The sequence below is a fragment of the Danio rerio genome, chromosome 23 (genome assembly GCF_049306965.1).
Source record: "Danio rerio strain Tuebingen ecotype United States chromosome 23, GRCz12tu, whole genome shotgun sequence".
Taxonomy (NCBI): domain Eukaryota; kingdom Metazoa; phylum Chordata; class Actinopteri; order Cypriniformes; family Danionidae; genus Danio; species Danio rerio.
This window is the reverse complement of record NC_133198.1, coordinates 44,313,610-44,331,904: the sequence shown is the minus strand read 5'-3', so window position 1 is coordinate 44,331,904 and position 18,295 is coordinate 44,313,610. Positions and strand designations below refer to the sequence as shown.

Genomic DNA, 18,295 nt, shown 5'->3' with positions numbered 1-18,295 from the left:
ACAGCGCTTACTTACATTAAGGTGGTTTATGAGGACATGCCTTGTGTCCTCATAAACCTCATCGTGAATTACATCGTGTTGTAATTCAAAACGCTTAACATTTATACTTAACAGGCTTTTTTAGCATACAAAATTACCACGTGTTTCCTGTGGGGGTTGGGTTACAGAGTTGGGTTACACTGTGTCCCAACTACACTTGGACGCAATGCTGCGACACACAATACAAGCTTTCTCTCCATGTAAAGCCTCATTCACACTATGAGCGGCTCACAGCGGAAAAGCGACAAGCGACCATTTATTTCAATGAAGATCGAGCTACTTCCGGCGAACTCTGTCTACGCGAGTGACAGCAACCGTTGGCGAGTCGAGCAACGTGACAAAGTTGAGAATCCTTTAACTTTATGCAAATGAAGCGCGACTTTCTTAAACGACAACCAGTAGGAGCACCAGTAGAGCCTACGTGATCCCCACTCAGCTCGCTCAGAGGCTGGTTGTATCTGTGCTGTATATACCTACACAGACCTGGGTTTGCAGCAAGTCGCCACCCAGAGTGACAGGCAGCTACAAAGTCACTGCTATTGTGAATGAGGCATTAAAAGTAACAGCATAAACTACTATGACAAAAATCACCTCAGGTACTGATTATGTGCTTTATTCAGTGTCAAATGTTACTAATGTGAGTTTAACTGTGACTCAAGCAGCATGAACTTTTATTAATAATAAATGTGTTAGTTACAAGGCTGTCTGGAATACTGTACCAAGATAACAACCACTAAATAACGCAGGCTTATCCGGGAACTTTGAATCACCTTGACTATCAGTGAATTCAATCAAATCCATATACTTGCATCCACATTCATATGTATCTGCTTTTCTGTCATGCAGTGGTTTTTGACTGTTAGGTGCCCTCTTGTAAATGAATAATATGTAGGTTAGTGTATGCTCCATTTAGCTGATTTTGTTTCTGATAGGTTTGCATTTTTGACTGTTAGGTGCCATCTTGTAAATGAATAATTTGTAGGTTAGTGTATGCTCCATTTAGCTTGTTTCATTTCTGATAGATTTGCATTTTTGACTGTAGGGTGGCTTCTAGTAAACGAATAATATGTAGGTTAGTGTATGCTCCATTTAACTGGCTTCATCTCTGATAGCTTTGCATTTTTGACTGTTAGGTGTCGTTTTGTAAAGGAATAATATGTAGGTTAGTGTATGCTCCATTGAGCTGGTTTAATTTCTGATAGGTTTGTATTTTTAACTGTTAGGTGCCATCTTGTAAACAAATAATATGTAGGCTAGCGTATGCTCCATTTAGCTGGTTTAATTTTTGATAGCTTTGCATTTTTGTCTGTAAGGCGGCTTCATGTAAAGTAATATGTAGGTTAGTGTATGCTCCATTTAACTGGCTTCATCTCTGATAGCTTTGCATTTTTGACTGTTAGGTGCCATTTTGTAAAGGAATAATATGTAGGTTAGTGTATGCTCCATTGAGCTGGTTTCATTTCTGATAGCTTTGCATTTTTAACTGTTAGGTGCTATCTTGTAAACAAATAATATGTAGGTTAGTGTATGCTCCATTTATCTGGTTTCATTTCTGATGGCTTTGCATTTTTAACTGTTAGGTGCCATCTTGTAAACAAATAATATGTAGGTTAGTGTATGCTCCATTTAGCTGGTTTCATTTTTGATAGCTTTGCATTTTTGTCTGTAAGGCGGCTTCTTGTAAACGAATAATATGTAGGTTAGTGTATGCTCCATTTAACTGGCTTCATCTCTGATAGCTTTGCATTTTTGACTGTTAGGTGCCGTTTTGTAAAGGAATAATATGTAGGTTAGTGTATGCTCCATTGAGCTGGTTTCATTTCTGATAGCTTTGCATTTTTAACTGTTAGGTGCTATCTTGTAAACAAATAATATGTAGGTTAGTGTATGCTCCATTTATCTGGTTTCATTTCTGATAGCCTTGCATTTTTAACTGTTTGGTGCCATCTTGTAAACAAATAATATGTAGGCTAGCGTATGCTCCATTTAGCTGGTTTCATTTTTGATAGCTTTGCATTTTTGTCTGTAAGGCGGCTTCTTGTAAACAAATAATATGTAGGTTAGTGTATGTTCCATTTAACTGGCTTCATCTCTGATAGCTTTGCATTTTTGATTGTTAGGTGCCGTCTTGTAAATGAATAATATGTAGGTTAGTGTATGCTCCATTGAGCTGGTTTAATTTCTGATAGGTTTGCATTTTTAACTGTTAGGTGCCATCTTGTAAACAAATAATATGTAGGTTAGTGTATGGCCCATTTAGCTGGTTTTATTTCTGATAGCCTTGCGTTTTTTACTGTTTGACATCGACTTGTGACTGAATAATGGCCAAGTTAGCATTTCAGCTCTTTTAATTTGCATTTAATTAAAGAATATTACCGATTAACTATCGCAGCTGAGAACAATGTTTTGTGTCTAAATTTGTTGCAAGTAGCCATTTAATAAGCGTGAAATAAATACATTAGGGATGGTTGTTTTTGCAGAAGAAAGCCCTTCAATCTTCTTAAAAACCTGTCAAGCTTTATTCTGCTATATCAACCTCCTGAATGTTCTTTATTCCTAACTTAATATGCATTCATTCGATTATAACCCTACCATTTGGCTGGAAGTGCAGTGCTCTACTCTGGGATTCTGAATGGCTCTGTATTTGAATTTGTCTGTCTTGACGTGTTTGGTAGTTTGGCTTGTCGCTGGAATTTTGTTGCATCGCATGTAGTTAGGACACTTTGTAAGCAATTTTTAAATTATAAAATACAATACACTTAAGGAGAGTCCTCGTAAACCATATATACAAGTATGTGTGTGTGTTTTGTGTGTGCTGATCAGGTTGACGCCACAGGCCGCATGGACTCCAGCTGGGTCTCCAGAGTGAGCCGCTCGCCGTGAACAACCTTACGAAAAAGCAGAAGAGAAGAGGGACAGAGTTGAACTGATGATCTGAGATAAGCGAAGCTCAACTTGATCAAATTAAGCTTGATTTCATTTCAAACTGTCCTTCAGGCCTGCATGATATCATATCCTGCACTCATTATCAATGCAAAATAAAGAGCCAAAAAGCAAAAGATCTGATACACATTCATCCAAATCCACATCTCCTGAAGCGCCTATGAAAGATAAAGAAGAAGAATTTTGACTGCACTTTTTGGGTGCTGTTTGCACATGCAGAACTCAACTCCACAATTATAATATGTTGCTATGTAGTGTGTTACACTGTAAGAGTATTATGAGTCTAGTGTTGAATAAACAACGCAAGTACATACCGATACACTGAACATGTGTGTTTCCCTGTTTACCTCTAGGTGTGTGTGCTGACCTGATCGATGAGTGTGAAAGACTGAATCTTCAATGACTTTAATACTGCATTACACTAATGTTTAGCACAATAGTACCTAATTCAACATGGTTTGTGACCATTTTTGACATTTTTGTCTTGTTAGCTAATGCTCGAATAACTGTGACAGAGATTACCTTTGTTAGCTGTAGAGATTTAAGTGGCAAAATTAGGAATGACATGCATAACCACATTTTCTTGGCTGAAAGCAAACATAGAGAGCTGCATCAGAGTGGAGCTCATAATATTCACCACCCTTCCAAATAGGGTCAATATAGACCTTCTGATTCTAGAGCAATGCGCTATATGGCATATTAAATTATTTTATTATCGTTATGTATCGAAATATCAATGTTTTTGACAACACTAGTTGAAAAGTGTCCTCACTGTCTTGTGAAAAGGTGCTATAGGGTTAGCGACAGTGGCTTAGCACTAAAAAGCTGCTCCAGAATAAAATTTAGACTGCACTTTTTGGTGATGTTTGCACATGCAAAAATCAACACCACAATGATAACATGTTGCTATGTATTTGCTAGGATAGTTGGTAAGTTTTAACAGATTTGTGTGTTACACTGTTGGAGTACTATGAGTCCAGTGTTATACAATTAATGCAAATAAATGTCGATATACTATACTAAACACTTGCATTTCTGTTTACCATATTTTGCACTTCTGAGTACATCATGCTGTGTGTGTTTGAGAGAGAGAGAGAGAGAGAGAGAGAGAGAGAGAGAGAGAGAGAGACCAAGTACTGAGGTGTGAGAGCATTATAGTGGAGCTCATTAAGATTCACGACCCTTCTAAATATGGTCAATAAAGACATTCTGATATTATGGTCTAATAAATGTGCATATAAAACCATTTCTGGAGATATTTTAAACTAACCTAAGCCCCATAGTCACTATGTATATATCAACAATTTCAAATCAATGCGCTATTTGGAACCTTTAAACAGTACAGTATGGATGTATGTCAAAATATCAATATTTTTGACAACACTAGTTTAAACTTGTCCTTATCATCTTGTGAAAGGGTTTATAATATTAGCAACACTTGACTTAGCACTAATAAGCTGCTCCTTTATATGAATTGTGTTTCCCTGTTTACCGTATTTTGCACTTCTGAGTACAACTTTGCTTTGTGTGTGCGTGTGTGTGACTGTGAAAGAGAAAGAGAGTGACAAAACAAGGGCTGAGCTGCGAGAGCTACAATGTGGAGCTCACTAATATTCAATACCCTTCCAAATATGGTCAATAAAGACATTCAGATATTCTGTGGTAATGCATAAGCACATAAAACCATTCCTGGAGAAACTTTAAACTGACCTAAGCCCCGTGCCTACTATGTAGATATCAAAGAACAATTTAACTAATCGAATCAATGCGCTATATGGCATCTTAAAATATCTTATTATCGATATGTATCGAAATATCAATGTTTTTGACAACACTAGTTGAAAAGTGTCCTCACTGTCTTGTGAATAGGGGCTATAGGGCTAGCGACAGTGGCTGCTCCTGAATAATAATTTTGACTGCACTTTTTGAGTGCTTTTTGCACATTAGAACTAAATACCACAATGATAAAATTTTGTTATGTATTTGCTAGGATAATTGCTAAGTCTTAACAGATTTGTGTGTTACACTGCTGAAGTATTATGAGTCCAGTGTTATAGAATGAAAGCAAATACATGTCGGTATACTATACTGAACATCTGTGTTTTCCTTTTTAGAGAGAGCAAGTACTGGGCTGTAAAAGCATTATAGTGGTGCTGAATAATATTCACAACCCTTCCAAATATGGTCAATAAAGACATTCTGATAAATTGGGTTAATTAAAGAGCATTTAAAACCATTTCTGGAGAAAATTTTGAACTGACAGAAGCCACATAGCTACTGTGTAGATATCAGAGAACATTTTAACTTTTTTAAAATTAATGCATCTTCAAATAGTACCGTATCGATATATATCGAAATATTGATATTTCTGACAAGAGAGAGAGAAAGAAAGAAAAAGAAGGTAATGAGCTGCGAGAGCGTCATAGTTATTAATATTCACTATCCTTCCAAATATGGTCAATAAAGATTCTGATATTCTGGGGTAATAAATGTGCGTATATACATAGTTGCTATGTATATATATACAAGAACAATTTAAGTTTTTAAATCAATGCACTATATGATACCTTTAAAAAGTGTAGTATTGATATCTATTGAAATATTGATGTTTTTGAGAACACTAGTTGAGGGTCTATACTAGCGACACTTGGCTTAGCACTAATAAGCTGCTCCTGACTGAACACATGTCAGTAAACACACAGACATTTGTTAAATGAGGAATGCCACTACTAGACACGGTGACCCAAGGTCATGACCTGCAGATGACATCAGACAGACAGGATCAAAGCGGCTGGTCCGACACTCGCAGATGCCTCAGAAACGCTAATTTCTACCTGTCTTCATTTGTCAGTAAAGTCCCATCTATCATGTGTCTTCCAGAACAATACAGACAGACTCTGTATCAGTGTATCTGACACCTTATACATCGTGTCAGAGTTAAAACTCACTAAATGTTGTGCATTTTCACACTGTAAAAAGTGATTATTATGATAGTAAATCCATTGCAAGTTGATTCGTTGTAACTTAAAACTGTAAAGGTCACTTAACTTAATATTTTTTAAATATGCACATACTGTAGTTCATCTACTTAATATCAAGGCAATGGGTTTACTCACTTTTTTAAAGTAAAGTCAACTCAACTGTTTTTACGGTGTACAAAAGTTTTAGGCAATTTTGAATTATTCCTTGATTTTAAATTTTTTTAAATAAAACAAATGCTATAAATGTAAAGAGCTCAGAATAAATGATTATGCCACTTACAGATCTCTTTTAATCAAATCTTTCTCAAAAGTGACTTCTGGAGAAAGTCTTGTTTGTTTCATTTCGGCAAGAATAAAAGCAGCAATTTTTTTAAGAACCATTTTAAGATCAACATTATTAGCCACTTTAAGCTATATTTTTTCCCGATAGTCTACAGCAGGGTTTTTCAAAGTCTAAGACAGTGGGCCTCCCTTTTGACACAACTTATCCATTGGCGCCCCCCTCCTCCCAAACTGGCACGCACGCACGCACGCACGCACGCACGCACGCACGCACACACACACACATACATATACATATATATATATATATATATATATATATATATATACATATATATATATATATATATATATATATATATATATATATATATATATATATATATATATATATATATATATACAGTATATATAAAGACACTGACAGATGCCAGACTGTTAACTTACTTTTATCATCATTTGCATGAAAGTGCAATTATTTACAGAGTAATAACAAGTATTTTAATATAATGTTTTTAAAACTAGGATGATGGTTCAATATGAATAGAACTGTCCATCCCAATCAAAACAGTGGAAGTTTAGTGGGTCTCATGCTGTCATTAGCCAAAATATTTTGACAAACCACACATAAAGGTCGTGGTTGATCAGCTGGTCCTGTCCACGTAAATCATAAACTCAAATACTGATCATCATATCGTTGTCTTTTGGGTTTAAGCCCTGAACTTGAAGGCTTTTGTGGCGAGGGGGCGTGGCCGAGCGCCGTGGGAACGGAGTGAGGCCAACGCGTAAGCACCTGCCTCAGATCCCACGGAAGGAGCTCTGGATCATAAAAGGAGGAACAAGGTCAGAGGAAGCCGAGAGAGGACCGGACCCGGACATATTTTACTTTTGCTTTCAGTTTGACGGCAGTCTCCGTGAGGAGCTGCCGTCCGTTTGTTTTGGTTTAGACGGAGCTGCCGTCACTGTCATTAATAAATCACTTTAAAACTGCTTCGGTTCTCCGCCTCCTTCCCGGCGGCCAAAGGGCCGTGAACTTCATTACAGCTTTGAATCGGGGTGGGTCTCAGAAACCGACCCATTGTATTAGCAGGCATATAATAAACGTTTAAATATAATAAAAAATACATACAATAATTTAACTTAATAATTATATTTTTATTATATTATATTTTTCCCGCGCCTCCCCTGACATGCTCTGGCGCCCCCCAGGGGAGGCGCGCCTCACACTTTGAAAACCCCTGGTCTACAGAACAAACCATTGTTATACAATAACTTGCCTAATTACCCTAACCTGCCTAGTTAACCTAATTAACATAGTTAAGCCTTTAAATGTCACTTTCAGCTGTATAGGAGTGTCTTGAAAAATATCTAGTCAAATATTATTTACTGGCAGTGGCGCAGAAGATAGTGCTGTCGCCTCACAGCAAGAAGGTTGCTGGGTCACTGGTTCGAGCCTCGGCTCAGTTGGCGTTTCTGTGTGGAGTTAGCAAGTTCTCCCTGCGTTCGCGTGGGTTTCCTCCGGGTGCTCCCATTTCCCCCACAGTCCAAAGACATGCGGTACAGGTGATTTGGGTAGGCTAAATTGTCCGTAGTGTATGAGTGTGTGTGTGTGTGTTTGAATGTTTCCCAGAAATGGGTTGCGGCTGGAAGGGCATCCGCTGTGTAAAAATGTGCTGGATAAGTTGGCGGTTCATTCAGCTGTCGTGACCCTAGATTAATAAAGGGACTAAGCCAACAAGAAAATGAATGAATGAATATTATTTACTGTCATCATGACAAAGATTAAATAATTCAGTTATTAGAAATTAGTTATTAAAACTATTATGTTATATATATATTTCATATATGTCCCAAAACACTATAAATATATATAGTTTGTTGGCAAAAGCCTCTAAATGCCACCTGCCTTTGACAGTAAAAGCCGCTATATCCCAAGAACCAATCAGAAGACGCGAATCGAAACATATGTTTTTAATGTAGCAGCGTGCTGATCAGCCGACTTTTATGAGAAGACTGTTTTATTTCGCTTTCGATTTTACTTTTTAAAGAACTGCATGAGCCTGTCCGACTGTCAGTGAATGGCAAATGAAAACGTCCTTTACCCAAAAACTCTCTACATTATAAGAAAAAGAAAACAATGTACAGTCGGAAGTGTAGCATGCATTCATAATGTATTTTTGCGCAGTGACGCTGCTTTGAATGAATCTGATTTACTATAATAAACGCCAACACTGTTTTACAAAAGACAGAGTTAAGATGCTGTTCTTTTCTCCCACGTGGATGCTATGAGGATAAACAAGAGACCGACCAGGACCTTAAAGTATGGTGAGAATGAATAAATGACAGCTTCTAAAATTGTTTGAGAGGCATCTCCTTTTTGCCCAGTAGGCCAACCTTGTGTTTTATTTGCTAATGTAAGCTATTTTTAAATAGATAAATATAATGTATAAAACATTGTTCTACTTACATTAAATCCTAAATATTAGAAATGACAACAGATTGTTAAGATTTAATTAATTTCTGTTTTAATGTAAATGTACCTTGTTAAAAAACAAAGAATTTTCTAAAGTAATAGATTTGAAAAAAAGGTATTTTATGTACTAATAACCATATTTTGCACTTATGATTAAATCATGCTGAGTGTGTGTAAAAAAGAGAGAGCAAGTACTGAGCTGTGAAAGCATTATAGTGGAGCTTATTAATATTCACAAACCTTCCAAATATGGTCAATAAAGACATTCTGATAAACTGGGTTAATTAAAGAGCATTTAAAACCATTTCTGGAGAAAATTTTGAACTGACAGAAGCCACACAGCTACTGTGTAGATATCAGAGAACATTTTAATTGAATTATTTATAAACAATTTAATATTAATTATTTTGATTGAATAAATGTATTAAATTAATGCATCTTCAAATAGTACAGTATTTATATATATATAGCGATATTTTGATATTGATATTTTTTATAGCTAAACAACTTATCATTACATATAAAATAAAACTTCTAAACCTAATCAGAGGAGCCTGATAAAAATGCTCATTTACAAGGAAAGAGGTATATATAATATATAATTAGAGGTATATATCATATAAAGTTATTAATAAATAATAATCAATTCATATAATAAAAATAATTCAAACTATTATTAACTACAATACATATATATAATGAATATATTAACAATTTTTTATTTTAGTATTTTCCAATCTTATTTGAATTTCGGTTAAACTTTTAGAAATGTTGTTTTCATCTTAAATGCGTTTTAATTACTACATGAAAATGAACTATATATTTCTTGAAAACTGGTAAAATGCAGAACAATTCAAATAAATCTTTTCAAAACTATGTCTGAAACTAGTGGACAAAAAAAAATCTTCCTAAAGTAAGAGTTTTGACAGAGTGAAGCTCTGCAGGTCATCAGTTCCCAGCATGCCATGCAACCCGATATGCCAATGGTCGTTCATGAGCAAACGTCTTTCACTTTTCATTTCCCACATCATTCTTTCACTCTCTTTTTCCACTCTCACTGCTGTGAACACTCAAATGAAAAAATCTAAATGTTAATCTCCTCTAATCAAGTCTTATATACAGTTAAACAGTTCTTATAAGTGAAGAAAGCACATGTCCACCTAACTTACAATTTTAAACCAAGTTAAAAACATGTTAGTTGGATTTTTTTTTGTGTAGTTGTAAAATGCATTTCCAAGCACATTCTGATGCTCATGAGAAATATCTTACCATCATTTCAAACACACACACATACACAAACACCTGCTGTAGAATGCACTATTTTAAAGAAGACAACTGCTTGAACCAAGGCCAAGCTTGTATTTTCAGAAAGCCAGACCATGAGTGTGTGTGTGATCATTAAGTGGATCTCTGAATAATCTGAGGATCACTCAGTAACTCTTCAGCGTAACACAACTCGTCTGTGTGTATATTTAAAAGCAGCATGTGTCTGATTGGAGACTAGCAGAGATATCTGATGACTCTGAATAGGGCTCTTCAGGAATAGTATGCGCTGGCCATTAGAAAACCAAGTATGTGCGAACAGAAGAGCTTCAATCTCCAGACCATGTGAGAATGCATTTTTAGCAGCCGCGGGGGGTGTTTATTTATGATTACACTATGCTGCTGTATGCTCGATTCTGATTGGCTGATGAAAATGAAGGTGTGTGCAGTTATTTTCAGCTAAAGTAGTTCCAGGCATGTTTTGAGCACATTATATATATATAAAATATACAGTTGAAGACAGAATTATTAGCCCCCCTGTTTGTTTATTTTTTTCCCCACAATTTCTAAATATAATAGTTTTAATAACTCATTTCTAATAACTTTTATACTTTAATAATTTTTTTAAATCTTTGCCATGATGACAGTAAATAATATTTGACTAGATAGATATTTTAAGGCTTAACTTGGTTAATTAGGTTAACTAGGCAGGTTAGGGTAATTAGGCAAGTTATTGTATAACGATGGTTTGTTCTGTAGACAGTTGGAAAAAAATACCTTAAAGGGACTAATAATTTTGACCTTAAAATGGGTTTTAAAAAATTAAAAACTGCTTTTATTTTTAGCAGAAATAAAACAAGTAAAAGTTCCTCCAGAAGAAAAAATATTATCAGACATACTGTGAAAATTTCCTTGCTCTGTTAAAAATAATTTAGGAGATAATTAAAAAAGAAAAAAAAAATCACAAAATATATTTTTATTTATATTATATCTATATATTTACATCTACATTTATATTATATTTATAACATGTTTATTATTATTGTTGTTACTGCATTTTAATAAAGGTATTTATTAAATCTTTTGAGCACTGCCATTCTTTTACAGATGAATAGATGGATGGATGGATGGATGGATGGATGGTTGGATGGATGGAAAGATGGATGAATGAACAGACAAATAGATAGATGGATGAACGGACAGATAGATTGATTGATTGATAGATGGACAGATTGATGGGTCAATGGATGAACAGAAGGTAGAATGAATGGATAGATAGACAGACAGGCAGGCAGGCAGGCAGATGGATGGATGGATGGATGGATGGATGGATGGATGGATGGATGGACGGATAGATAGATAGATAGATAGATAGATAGATAGATAGATAGATAGATAGATAGATAGATAGATAGATAGATAGATAGATAGATAGATAGATAGATAGATAGATAGATAGATAGATAGATAGATAGATAGATGGGCGGCGCTTGACCATCATTCCACACTTTAACTTGGCAAGCGCTGGCAAAGTGAGGCAACAGTACGAGAATGCGCCGGCGTCTTTCAATTGTTAATTGATAATTGTTAATTGTTGCCGGTGTGAGGACATTTCGGTTTTGCTGGTAAGTATAATGCCAATAAAAGAAAAAACGGTAAACAAGAAATAACTGTGTGCGAGCATTGTTTTACACGTATAACCATGACTGCACATCTGCAGCGCCATCACCCAGCAATACCACTGTCTGAAGGCAGGATAGCAGAGAAGGTAATAAAGTCCTCCAAATAGCAACAATCCCTCGCTGAATCTTTCAAGCAAACATACCTAACTGGTTCCGAGAGACACATAAAATAACAAAGGCAGTGCGGCTGTTTATTGCTAAAGATTTACAGCTGTTTTCAGTAATTGGAGATGTGGGATTTTGTCATTTTATAAAAGCACTCGATCCGCGTTACAGACTACAGTCTCACATTTTTTCAGCACTGAGATTATTAAGATGGTTTATTAATGTAAGTAGAAATATGTTTATTTGACATGGCCAATTTATCTTTAATAACTTCACATGTATGTTTATTTTCAAGGTGTAGGATTTTATGTGTTCCCCAGTTTGTACATGGGCTACCAGCAGCTGTGAGATTTCAGTGTTCATTTTTTATACAATACACTAGGAACTACTGTACTTTTCTTGGCTTTTAAGTAAAACTAAATGAGTATTGCAATAAATTGTTTTTATTTTTTTCTCATTAATCTCTAACTGTTCCTATTGCCTATAGAATAAAAAAAACACGTGTCAAGCCATAATAACCGAACTGAAAACCGTGTTAAAAAACCGAGGTATGTATTGAACCGTCGGCTAACTGTATTGTTTCATCCCTAATAGATAGATAGATAGATAGATAGATAGATAGATAGATAGATAGATAGATAGATAGATAGATAGATAGATAGATAGATAGATAGATAGATAGATAGATAGACAGACAGACAGACAGACAGACAGACAGACAGACAGACAGACAGACAGACAGACAGACAGACAGACAGACAGACAGACAGACAGATAGATAGATAGATAGATAGATAGATAGATAGATAGATAGATAGATAGATAGATAGATAGATAGATAGATTAGAAATCTAATAAAAAGTCATTTACTTTAAATGTAATCAATATATTTAAATTATTAATACACTGAATTTACAGAAATGGTGCTATTTCATGATATGAGACTTTTGTCATACCGCCCAGCTTTAAGTATAACTGTAATAATTGACTATGAAGGTCTAACAGTCACTTTGTGTTTTGACCACATCAACACTTATAATTCAATGGGGCCAGTTGCCAAGTCCTTACATGTGCTTTTGGGATAAGCATGTGTAAGAACTGGTCATGGATGTCTGAATCACCTTTAGCTGTTGCTGTAGTTCACTGTTGAGGCGCGTCAGGACTGCGTTGGTTTCTCGGTTCTTCCTGATGGCCATCTGGATCTCTCTCTTCTGTTTGGGTGGAGGCCTGAAACCACAGCAAGTGGGAAAAATAGCATCATCCTCATCATGATAATAATAATAATAATAATTTATTATTTATTAAAATAATCTATTTCTATATTTACTTGATTTTAAACATAAGAAACCTTCTAAAATAATGTCAGCTAATAAGAAAATTGCCACTGTTATATACCAGTAATTACTATTATGTTATTATAAAGTATAATGTTACACATTTACTTTTATTTATTTTGTTTATTTATAAATAATTTAAGCTATATATATATATATATATATATATATATATATATATATATATATATATATATATATATATATATATATATATATATATATATATATATACATACATACATACACACAATTATAGTTATAAACTTAAAGAATTAATCTCTTTTACAAAATTAATTGTCAAAAGTTGTTGTTTTGACAGACAGACAGACAGACAGACAGACAGACAGACAGACAGGATAAAGGACCTCTGTGTAGGTTTGGTGAGTGTGGCAGCAGAGTAGGGCGTGGTCAATGGGGGCGTGGCACTCTGACTTTCTGGGTGGAGTTTTCTCCGCATTGGCTTCTGAGGGGCGTGGCCCTGGTGTACCAACGAACAATCCTGGTAAGAAGTTTACATGTTAAAAGAGAGACAAGACTTGAAGAGAAACGTTCATATGGGTAAATAAAAGATGTCCTAAAAACATTATTACGGAAGATAAGCAGAAGATGCAGTGGGTGCGATATGTGACTGTTTTAAAGGGGCTAACATAAAGTGTTTGGTGCTGTTTAATGGGACGGTTTGATTTGATCTTACTGATTTGGGAGGCAGCAGATCCTCTGTGCTCAGACCTGCTCTCACACCGCTCTCCTGCTGGAAGACAATGATAGTTCAGTTCAGTGATAGATTTACAAAGCAAATGTGTGACATTGATTATTAATCCCATCCCATGATGTTTCAGTCTGAAAGTCTGAATTATTCGCCCCTTCTGTGATTTTTTTTCTTTTTTCATATTTCCCAAATGATTTTTCACAGTATTTCCTGTAATATTTTTTTTTCTTCTGAAGAAAGTCTTACTTGTTTTATTTCGGCTAGAATAAAAGCAGTTTTAATTTTGTTATAACCTTTTTTAGGTCAATATTCTTAGTCTCTTAAACAATATATATTTTCCCAATTGTCTACAGACCAAGCCACTGTTATACAATGACTTGCCTAATTACCTTGCCCAATGAACCTAGTTAACCCTTTTATTGTCACTTTAAGCTGAATACTAGTACTTGAAAAATATCCAGCAAAGTATTATGTCCTGTCATCAGACAAAAATAAAATAAATCATTTTTTAGAAATTAATTATTGAAAAATTTTACGTTTAGAAATGTGCTAAAATATTTTTCCCAATATAGAAATTGGGAGAAAAATATACAGGGGGCTAATAATTTATGCTGACTTATGCTGTATGGAAAAAGAGTGTTCGAAAGATAAATAATAGGTCTAATGAAGATGTTTGGTACATTTTTAAGGGTCTAGTACTAATTATCCTAATGATTCCACAGTTATTTGGTATTGTGGAGTGTGATCATAGTGCATTTATATAACATTACAGATAATGTTGAATGTTATACATTTACTGTCGCTTTAAATTCAAATGAGGTTGCGGTCTTTTCAAAAGAAGGCGGAGCTACAAATGCCTATGCCAGCATAGTGGAGATTCAGAAACCAGACTAACGTTCTACGATGAGGGAGAGATGGTCACTAGTGGGCGGGGCTTTCTCCCTCTGATGACACGTACAAAGGGAGAATGTCAATCAAAGTGTTTCTGCAGATTGTTTATATACAGTCTGATTATAAAAATAGAAATAGTATATTTTTACAATTATTTGTACACAACTGTTTAAACTCTTTATAAGAGTGATTTTGCATCATAGGTCCCCTTTAAGTAAACATATAGAGCTAAAGACAAAATTATTAGTCCAATTGTGAAAATTTTTTTTTTTTTCAAATATTTTCCAAGTTAATTAGAGCAAGGAAATTTTTTTTACAGTATTTCCTATTGCATTTGTCTTTTGGAGAAAGTCTTACATAGTTTGGTTTGGAACTAAAACATTATTTAAACGTTCAGTATTATTAACCCTTACAAGAAGTATTTTTGTTCGATTTGTTACAGATCAAAAAAACTTGTCCAATGGCTTGCCTAATTAACCTAATTAACCAAGTTAAAACTTAATAACTGCATAACATCTACAACGTAACTACACAAGAGTTAAGTTTCAAAACTCTTTAGTCATTTTTGAGTGAGACGCTAATGGTCTAATCCGATTTAATGATCTATGCTAAGCTAAGCTAAAAGTGCTTCCGCCAAACCCGGAGATCAGCTAAACGGCTTAAACTTTGGGAAGCTGTAAAATGAGTCTATATCTAAAAATGTATATTCCTTTAACTAATAAAAACTGTATTGTAAAGTGTGACCATACATTGAAAGTGTTTTTAGGGCGTTTGTAGGGCGAGGCAGTGGCGCAGTAGGTAGTGCTGTCTCCTCACAGCAAGAAGGTCGCTGGGTCGCTGGTTCGAACCTTGGCTAAGTTGGCGTTTCTGTGTGGATGCCTTCACGTGGGTGTCCTCCGGGTGCTCCGGTTTCCCCCACAGTCCAAAGACATGTGGTACAGGTAAATTGGGTAGGCTAAATTGTCCGTAGTGTATGAGTGTGTGTGTGATTGTGTGTGGATGTTTCCCAGAGATGGGTTGCGGCTGGAAGGGCCTCCGCTGCATAAGAAGTTACTGGACGGTTCATTCCGCTGTGGCGACCCCGGATTAATAAAGGGACTAAGCCAACAAGAAAATGAATGAAAGTAACACTCTTGTAGAACACAAACTAAACTAAATACCTGCATAATAGGGCCACTTTAAGTGTAAGAAGAGAGAAGAAAGACAAATACCAGAGACTTCCTCAAGTCTGCATTTTCCCTCTCGTGTTTCCAAAAGCTAATTTCCGAGTCTCTCAAACTGAGGAAGTGGGCACAGAAAAAGAAGTGAAAGGCGCATTAAATTCTACCCTCGCTCTTGAAAGTGAATTACACAGCTCTCCCTGAAGCTGGCGGACGTTCATGCGTCCACATCCATCAATAAACAGACTCTGGCTTACAATGCTGCTGGAATCCACACACTGCAGTTCAGTTCATCATGTGTGGCTCAAACATCATATTTCCACATGGTGCATCTCATTCTAAAAAATTTACCTTTTTGCAGTTATTCCACTAATATATTGTATTTTAACATAGGCATTTAATTATGAGGTTAAAATACTGTATTTTAGTGGTTTGTCAAGCCCACTCACCTGCATGGAGCATCCTGCAGTTATGTGATGCACTGTTATTAAAAAGATAATCTAGTTTTGAACTGAGAGAGTGTGTCTGAGCCTCTGACATTATCAGGAAGGCTATTGCAGATTTCAGGAGCCATACATGAGAAGGCTCGACCTCCTTTAGTGAACTTTGTTTTTTGAGTACTATCAGAAGCCCTGAGTTTTGAGATCTTAAAGAGAGGGTTAGATTTTAGTGACATTTTAAGAACTAATTTTGCTGGATTAGTTTATCTGCTGGTAACATAATATACATATTTCCTATGCTGTAAAAATATCTAAAAATAGCAGTTTTCCCTTTTTTGTGCGATTCATATTTTTATTTTTCAATTTATTTATTTATTCAATTTTTATTTTTCATTTATTTCTGCTTTTGAATTGCATTATAGGACCTTGATCTTTTTTTTAACAACTTTTAACCTTGAAAAGTTAGAAAAAGTACCTTTTATGAACATTTTTTAATAGTTTAAAGTGCTGTATTGTCTGGGTTTGTGTTTAATATTACACTGAAAACATCTTGTAATGAACTGCCTGTACATTTTCAGTTATTTTACAGATTTATTTCTCTATTATTACGTATACATTACATTATTTCTGACTAAAATGTCAATAAAAGTCACTTTGTTAAACTGTAGAGTTGATTTTTAACATCAAAAGAGCAGAGATCAAGGACCCATAACGCCAATCTCGAGCATAAATTAACCGAAAACACAAAATATTGAATCGGTTATTTAACAGATATTCTTTTACAATGTACATTTATTTTTGCTGATCATACTGTTTTACTACTGAAGTATTTAGTTATAAATATGAATTTAAAATGTGAGCTTTATATTGCAGTATTATAATATTATGAGATTAGTGTTGGGCAAAGCAGTGGCGCAGTAGGTAGTGCTGTCGTCTCACAGCAAGAAGGTCGCTGGGTCGCTGTTTCAAGCCTCGGCTCAGTTGGGGTTTCTGTGTGGAGTTTGCATGTTCTCCCTGCATTCACATGGGTTTCCTCCGGGTGCTCCAGTTTCCCTCACAGTCCAAAGACATGCGGTACAGGTGAATTGGGTAGGCTAAATTGTCCTTAGTGTATGAATGTGTGTGTGAATGTGTGTGTGGATGTTTCCCAGAGATGGGTTGCTGCTGGAAGAGCATCCGCTGCGTAAAAATGTGCTAGATAAGTTGGCGGTTCATTCCGCTGTGACGACCCCGCATTAATAAAAAGGGACTAAGCCGACAAGAAACTGAATGAATAAATTAATGAGAATAGTGTTTTAAATTCTGAATAAAGAAATGTAGAATGTAGGAAAAATGCGTGCGTACAGTCCTAAAGAAAACATTTTAGATCCATCCATCTATCTCAATAATGATAGTAAAAATAATTTTTAAAATTTGCTCAAATTAAAAAATACTTGTTATTTATTAGGTAAATAATAAACTGACCAAAGCACTCAACTCAGAATAATAATAATTTTAATACAATAAATGATTCACAATTTTCCAGCCTCTCTTATAAAAGTAGTACATTTGAAAAATCATGGAAAACAAAAGCCAAGGATAAAAAACTAATAAAATAATAATAATAATTATAATAATAATAATATATATTAAAAAAAGAAAAAAGAAATATATATAATATATATATATATATATATATATATATATTTTTTTTTTTTTTTTTTAAACATTTCCCAAATGATGTTTAACAGAGCAAGGACATTTTCACAGTATGTCTTTTTTCTTCTACAGAAAGTCTTATTTGTTTTATTTCGGCTAGAATAAAAGCAGTTACTAATTTTTTTAAACACCATTTTAAGGACAAAATGATTAGCCCCTGTAAGCTAATTTTTTTTGATAGTCTACAGAACAAACCATCGTTATACAATAACTTGCCTAATTACCCTAACCTGCCTAGTTAACCAAATTAACCTAGTGAAGCCTTTAAATGTCACTTTAAACTGTATAGGAG

General features: G+C 34.9%; 1 protein-coding gene across 8 annotated transcripts in view; it reads right to left on the bottom strand.

The window, feature by feature from the left end:
- Nucleotides 1-234: 234 nt before the first annotated feature.
- reps2 (RALBP1 associated Eps domain containing 2) overlaps nt 235-18,295 on the bottom strand; it is a 101,360-nt gene continuing 83,299 nt past the window's right edge. For 2 of the 8 annotated variants that reach the window (XR_012398720.1, XR_012398722.1), the window contains 5 exons: nt 13,800-13,856; nt 13,471-13,604; nt 12,890-12,995; nt 1,624-2,927; nt 979-1,356 (listed from right to left, as the gene is read on the bottom strand). Coding sequence is in view for 5 of the 8 variants with exons in the window: in XM_005162411.6 (XP_005162468.4) it covers nt 2,859-2,927; nt 12,890-12,995; nt 13,471-13,604; nt 13,800-13,856 (366 nt within the window). In the remaining 3 variants the exon portion in view is untranslated. Of the gene's footprint in view, nt 2,928-12,889; nt 12,996-13,470; nt 13,605-13,799; nt 13,857-14,007; nt 15,804-15,916; nt 15,984-18,295 lie in introns of those variants that run through there. The other 6 variants (XM_005162411.6, XM_073939401.1, XM_073939400.1 and 3 more) reach the window with 4 other exon arrangements.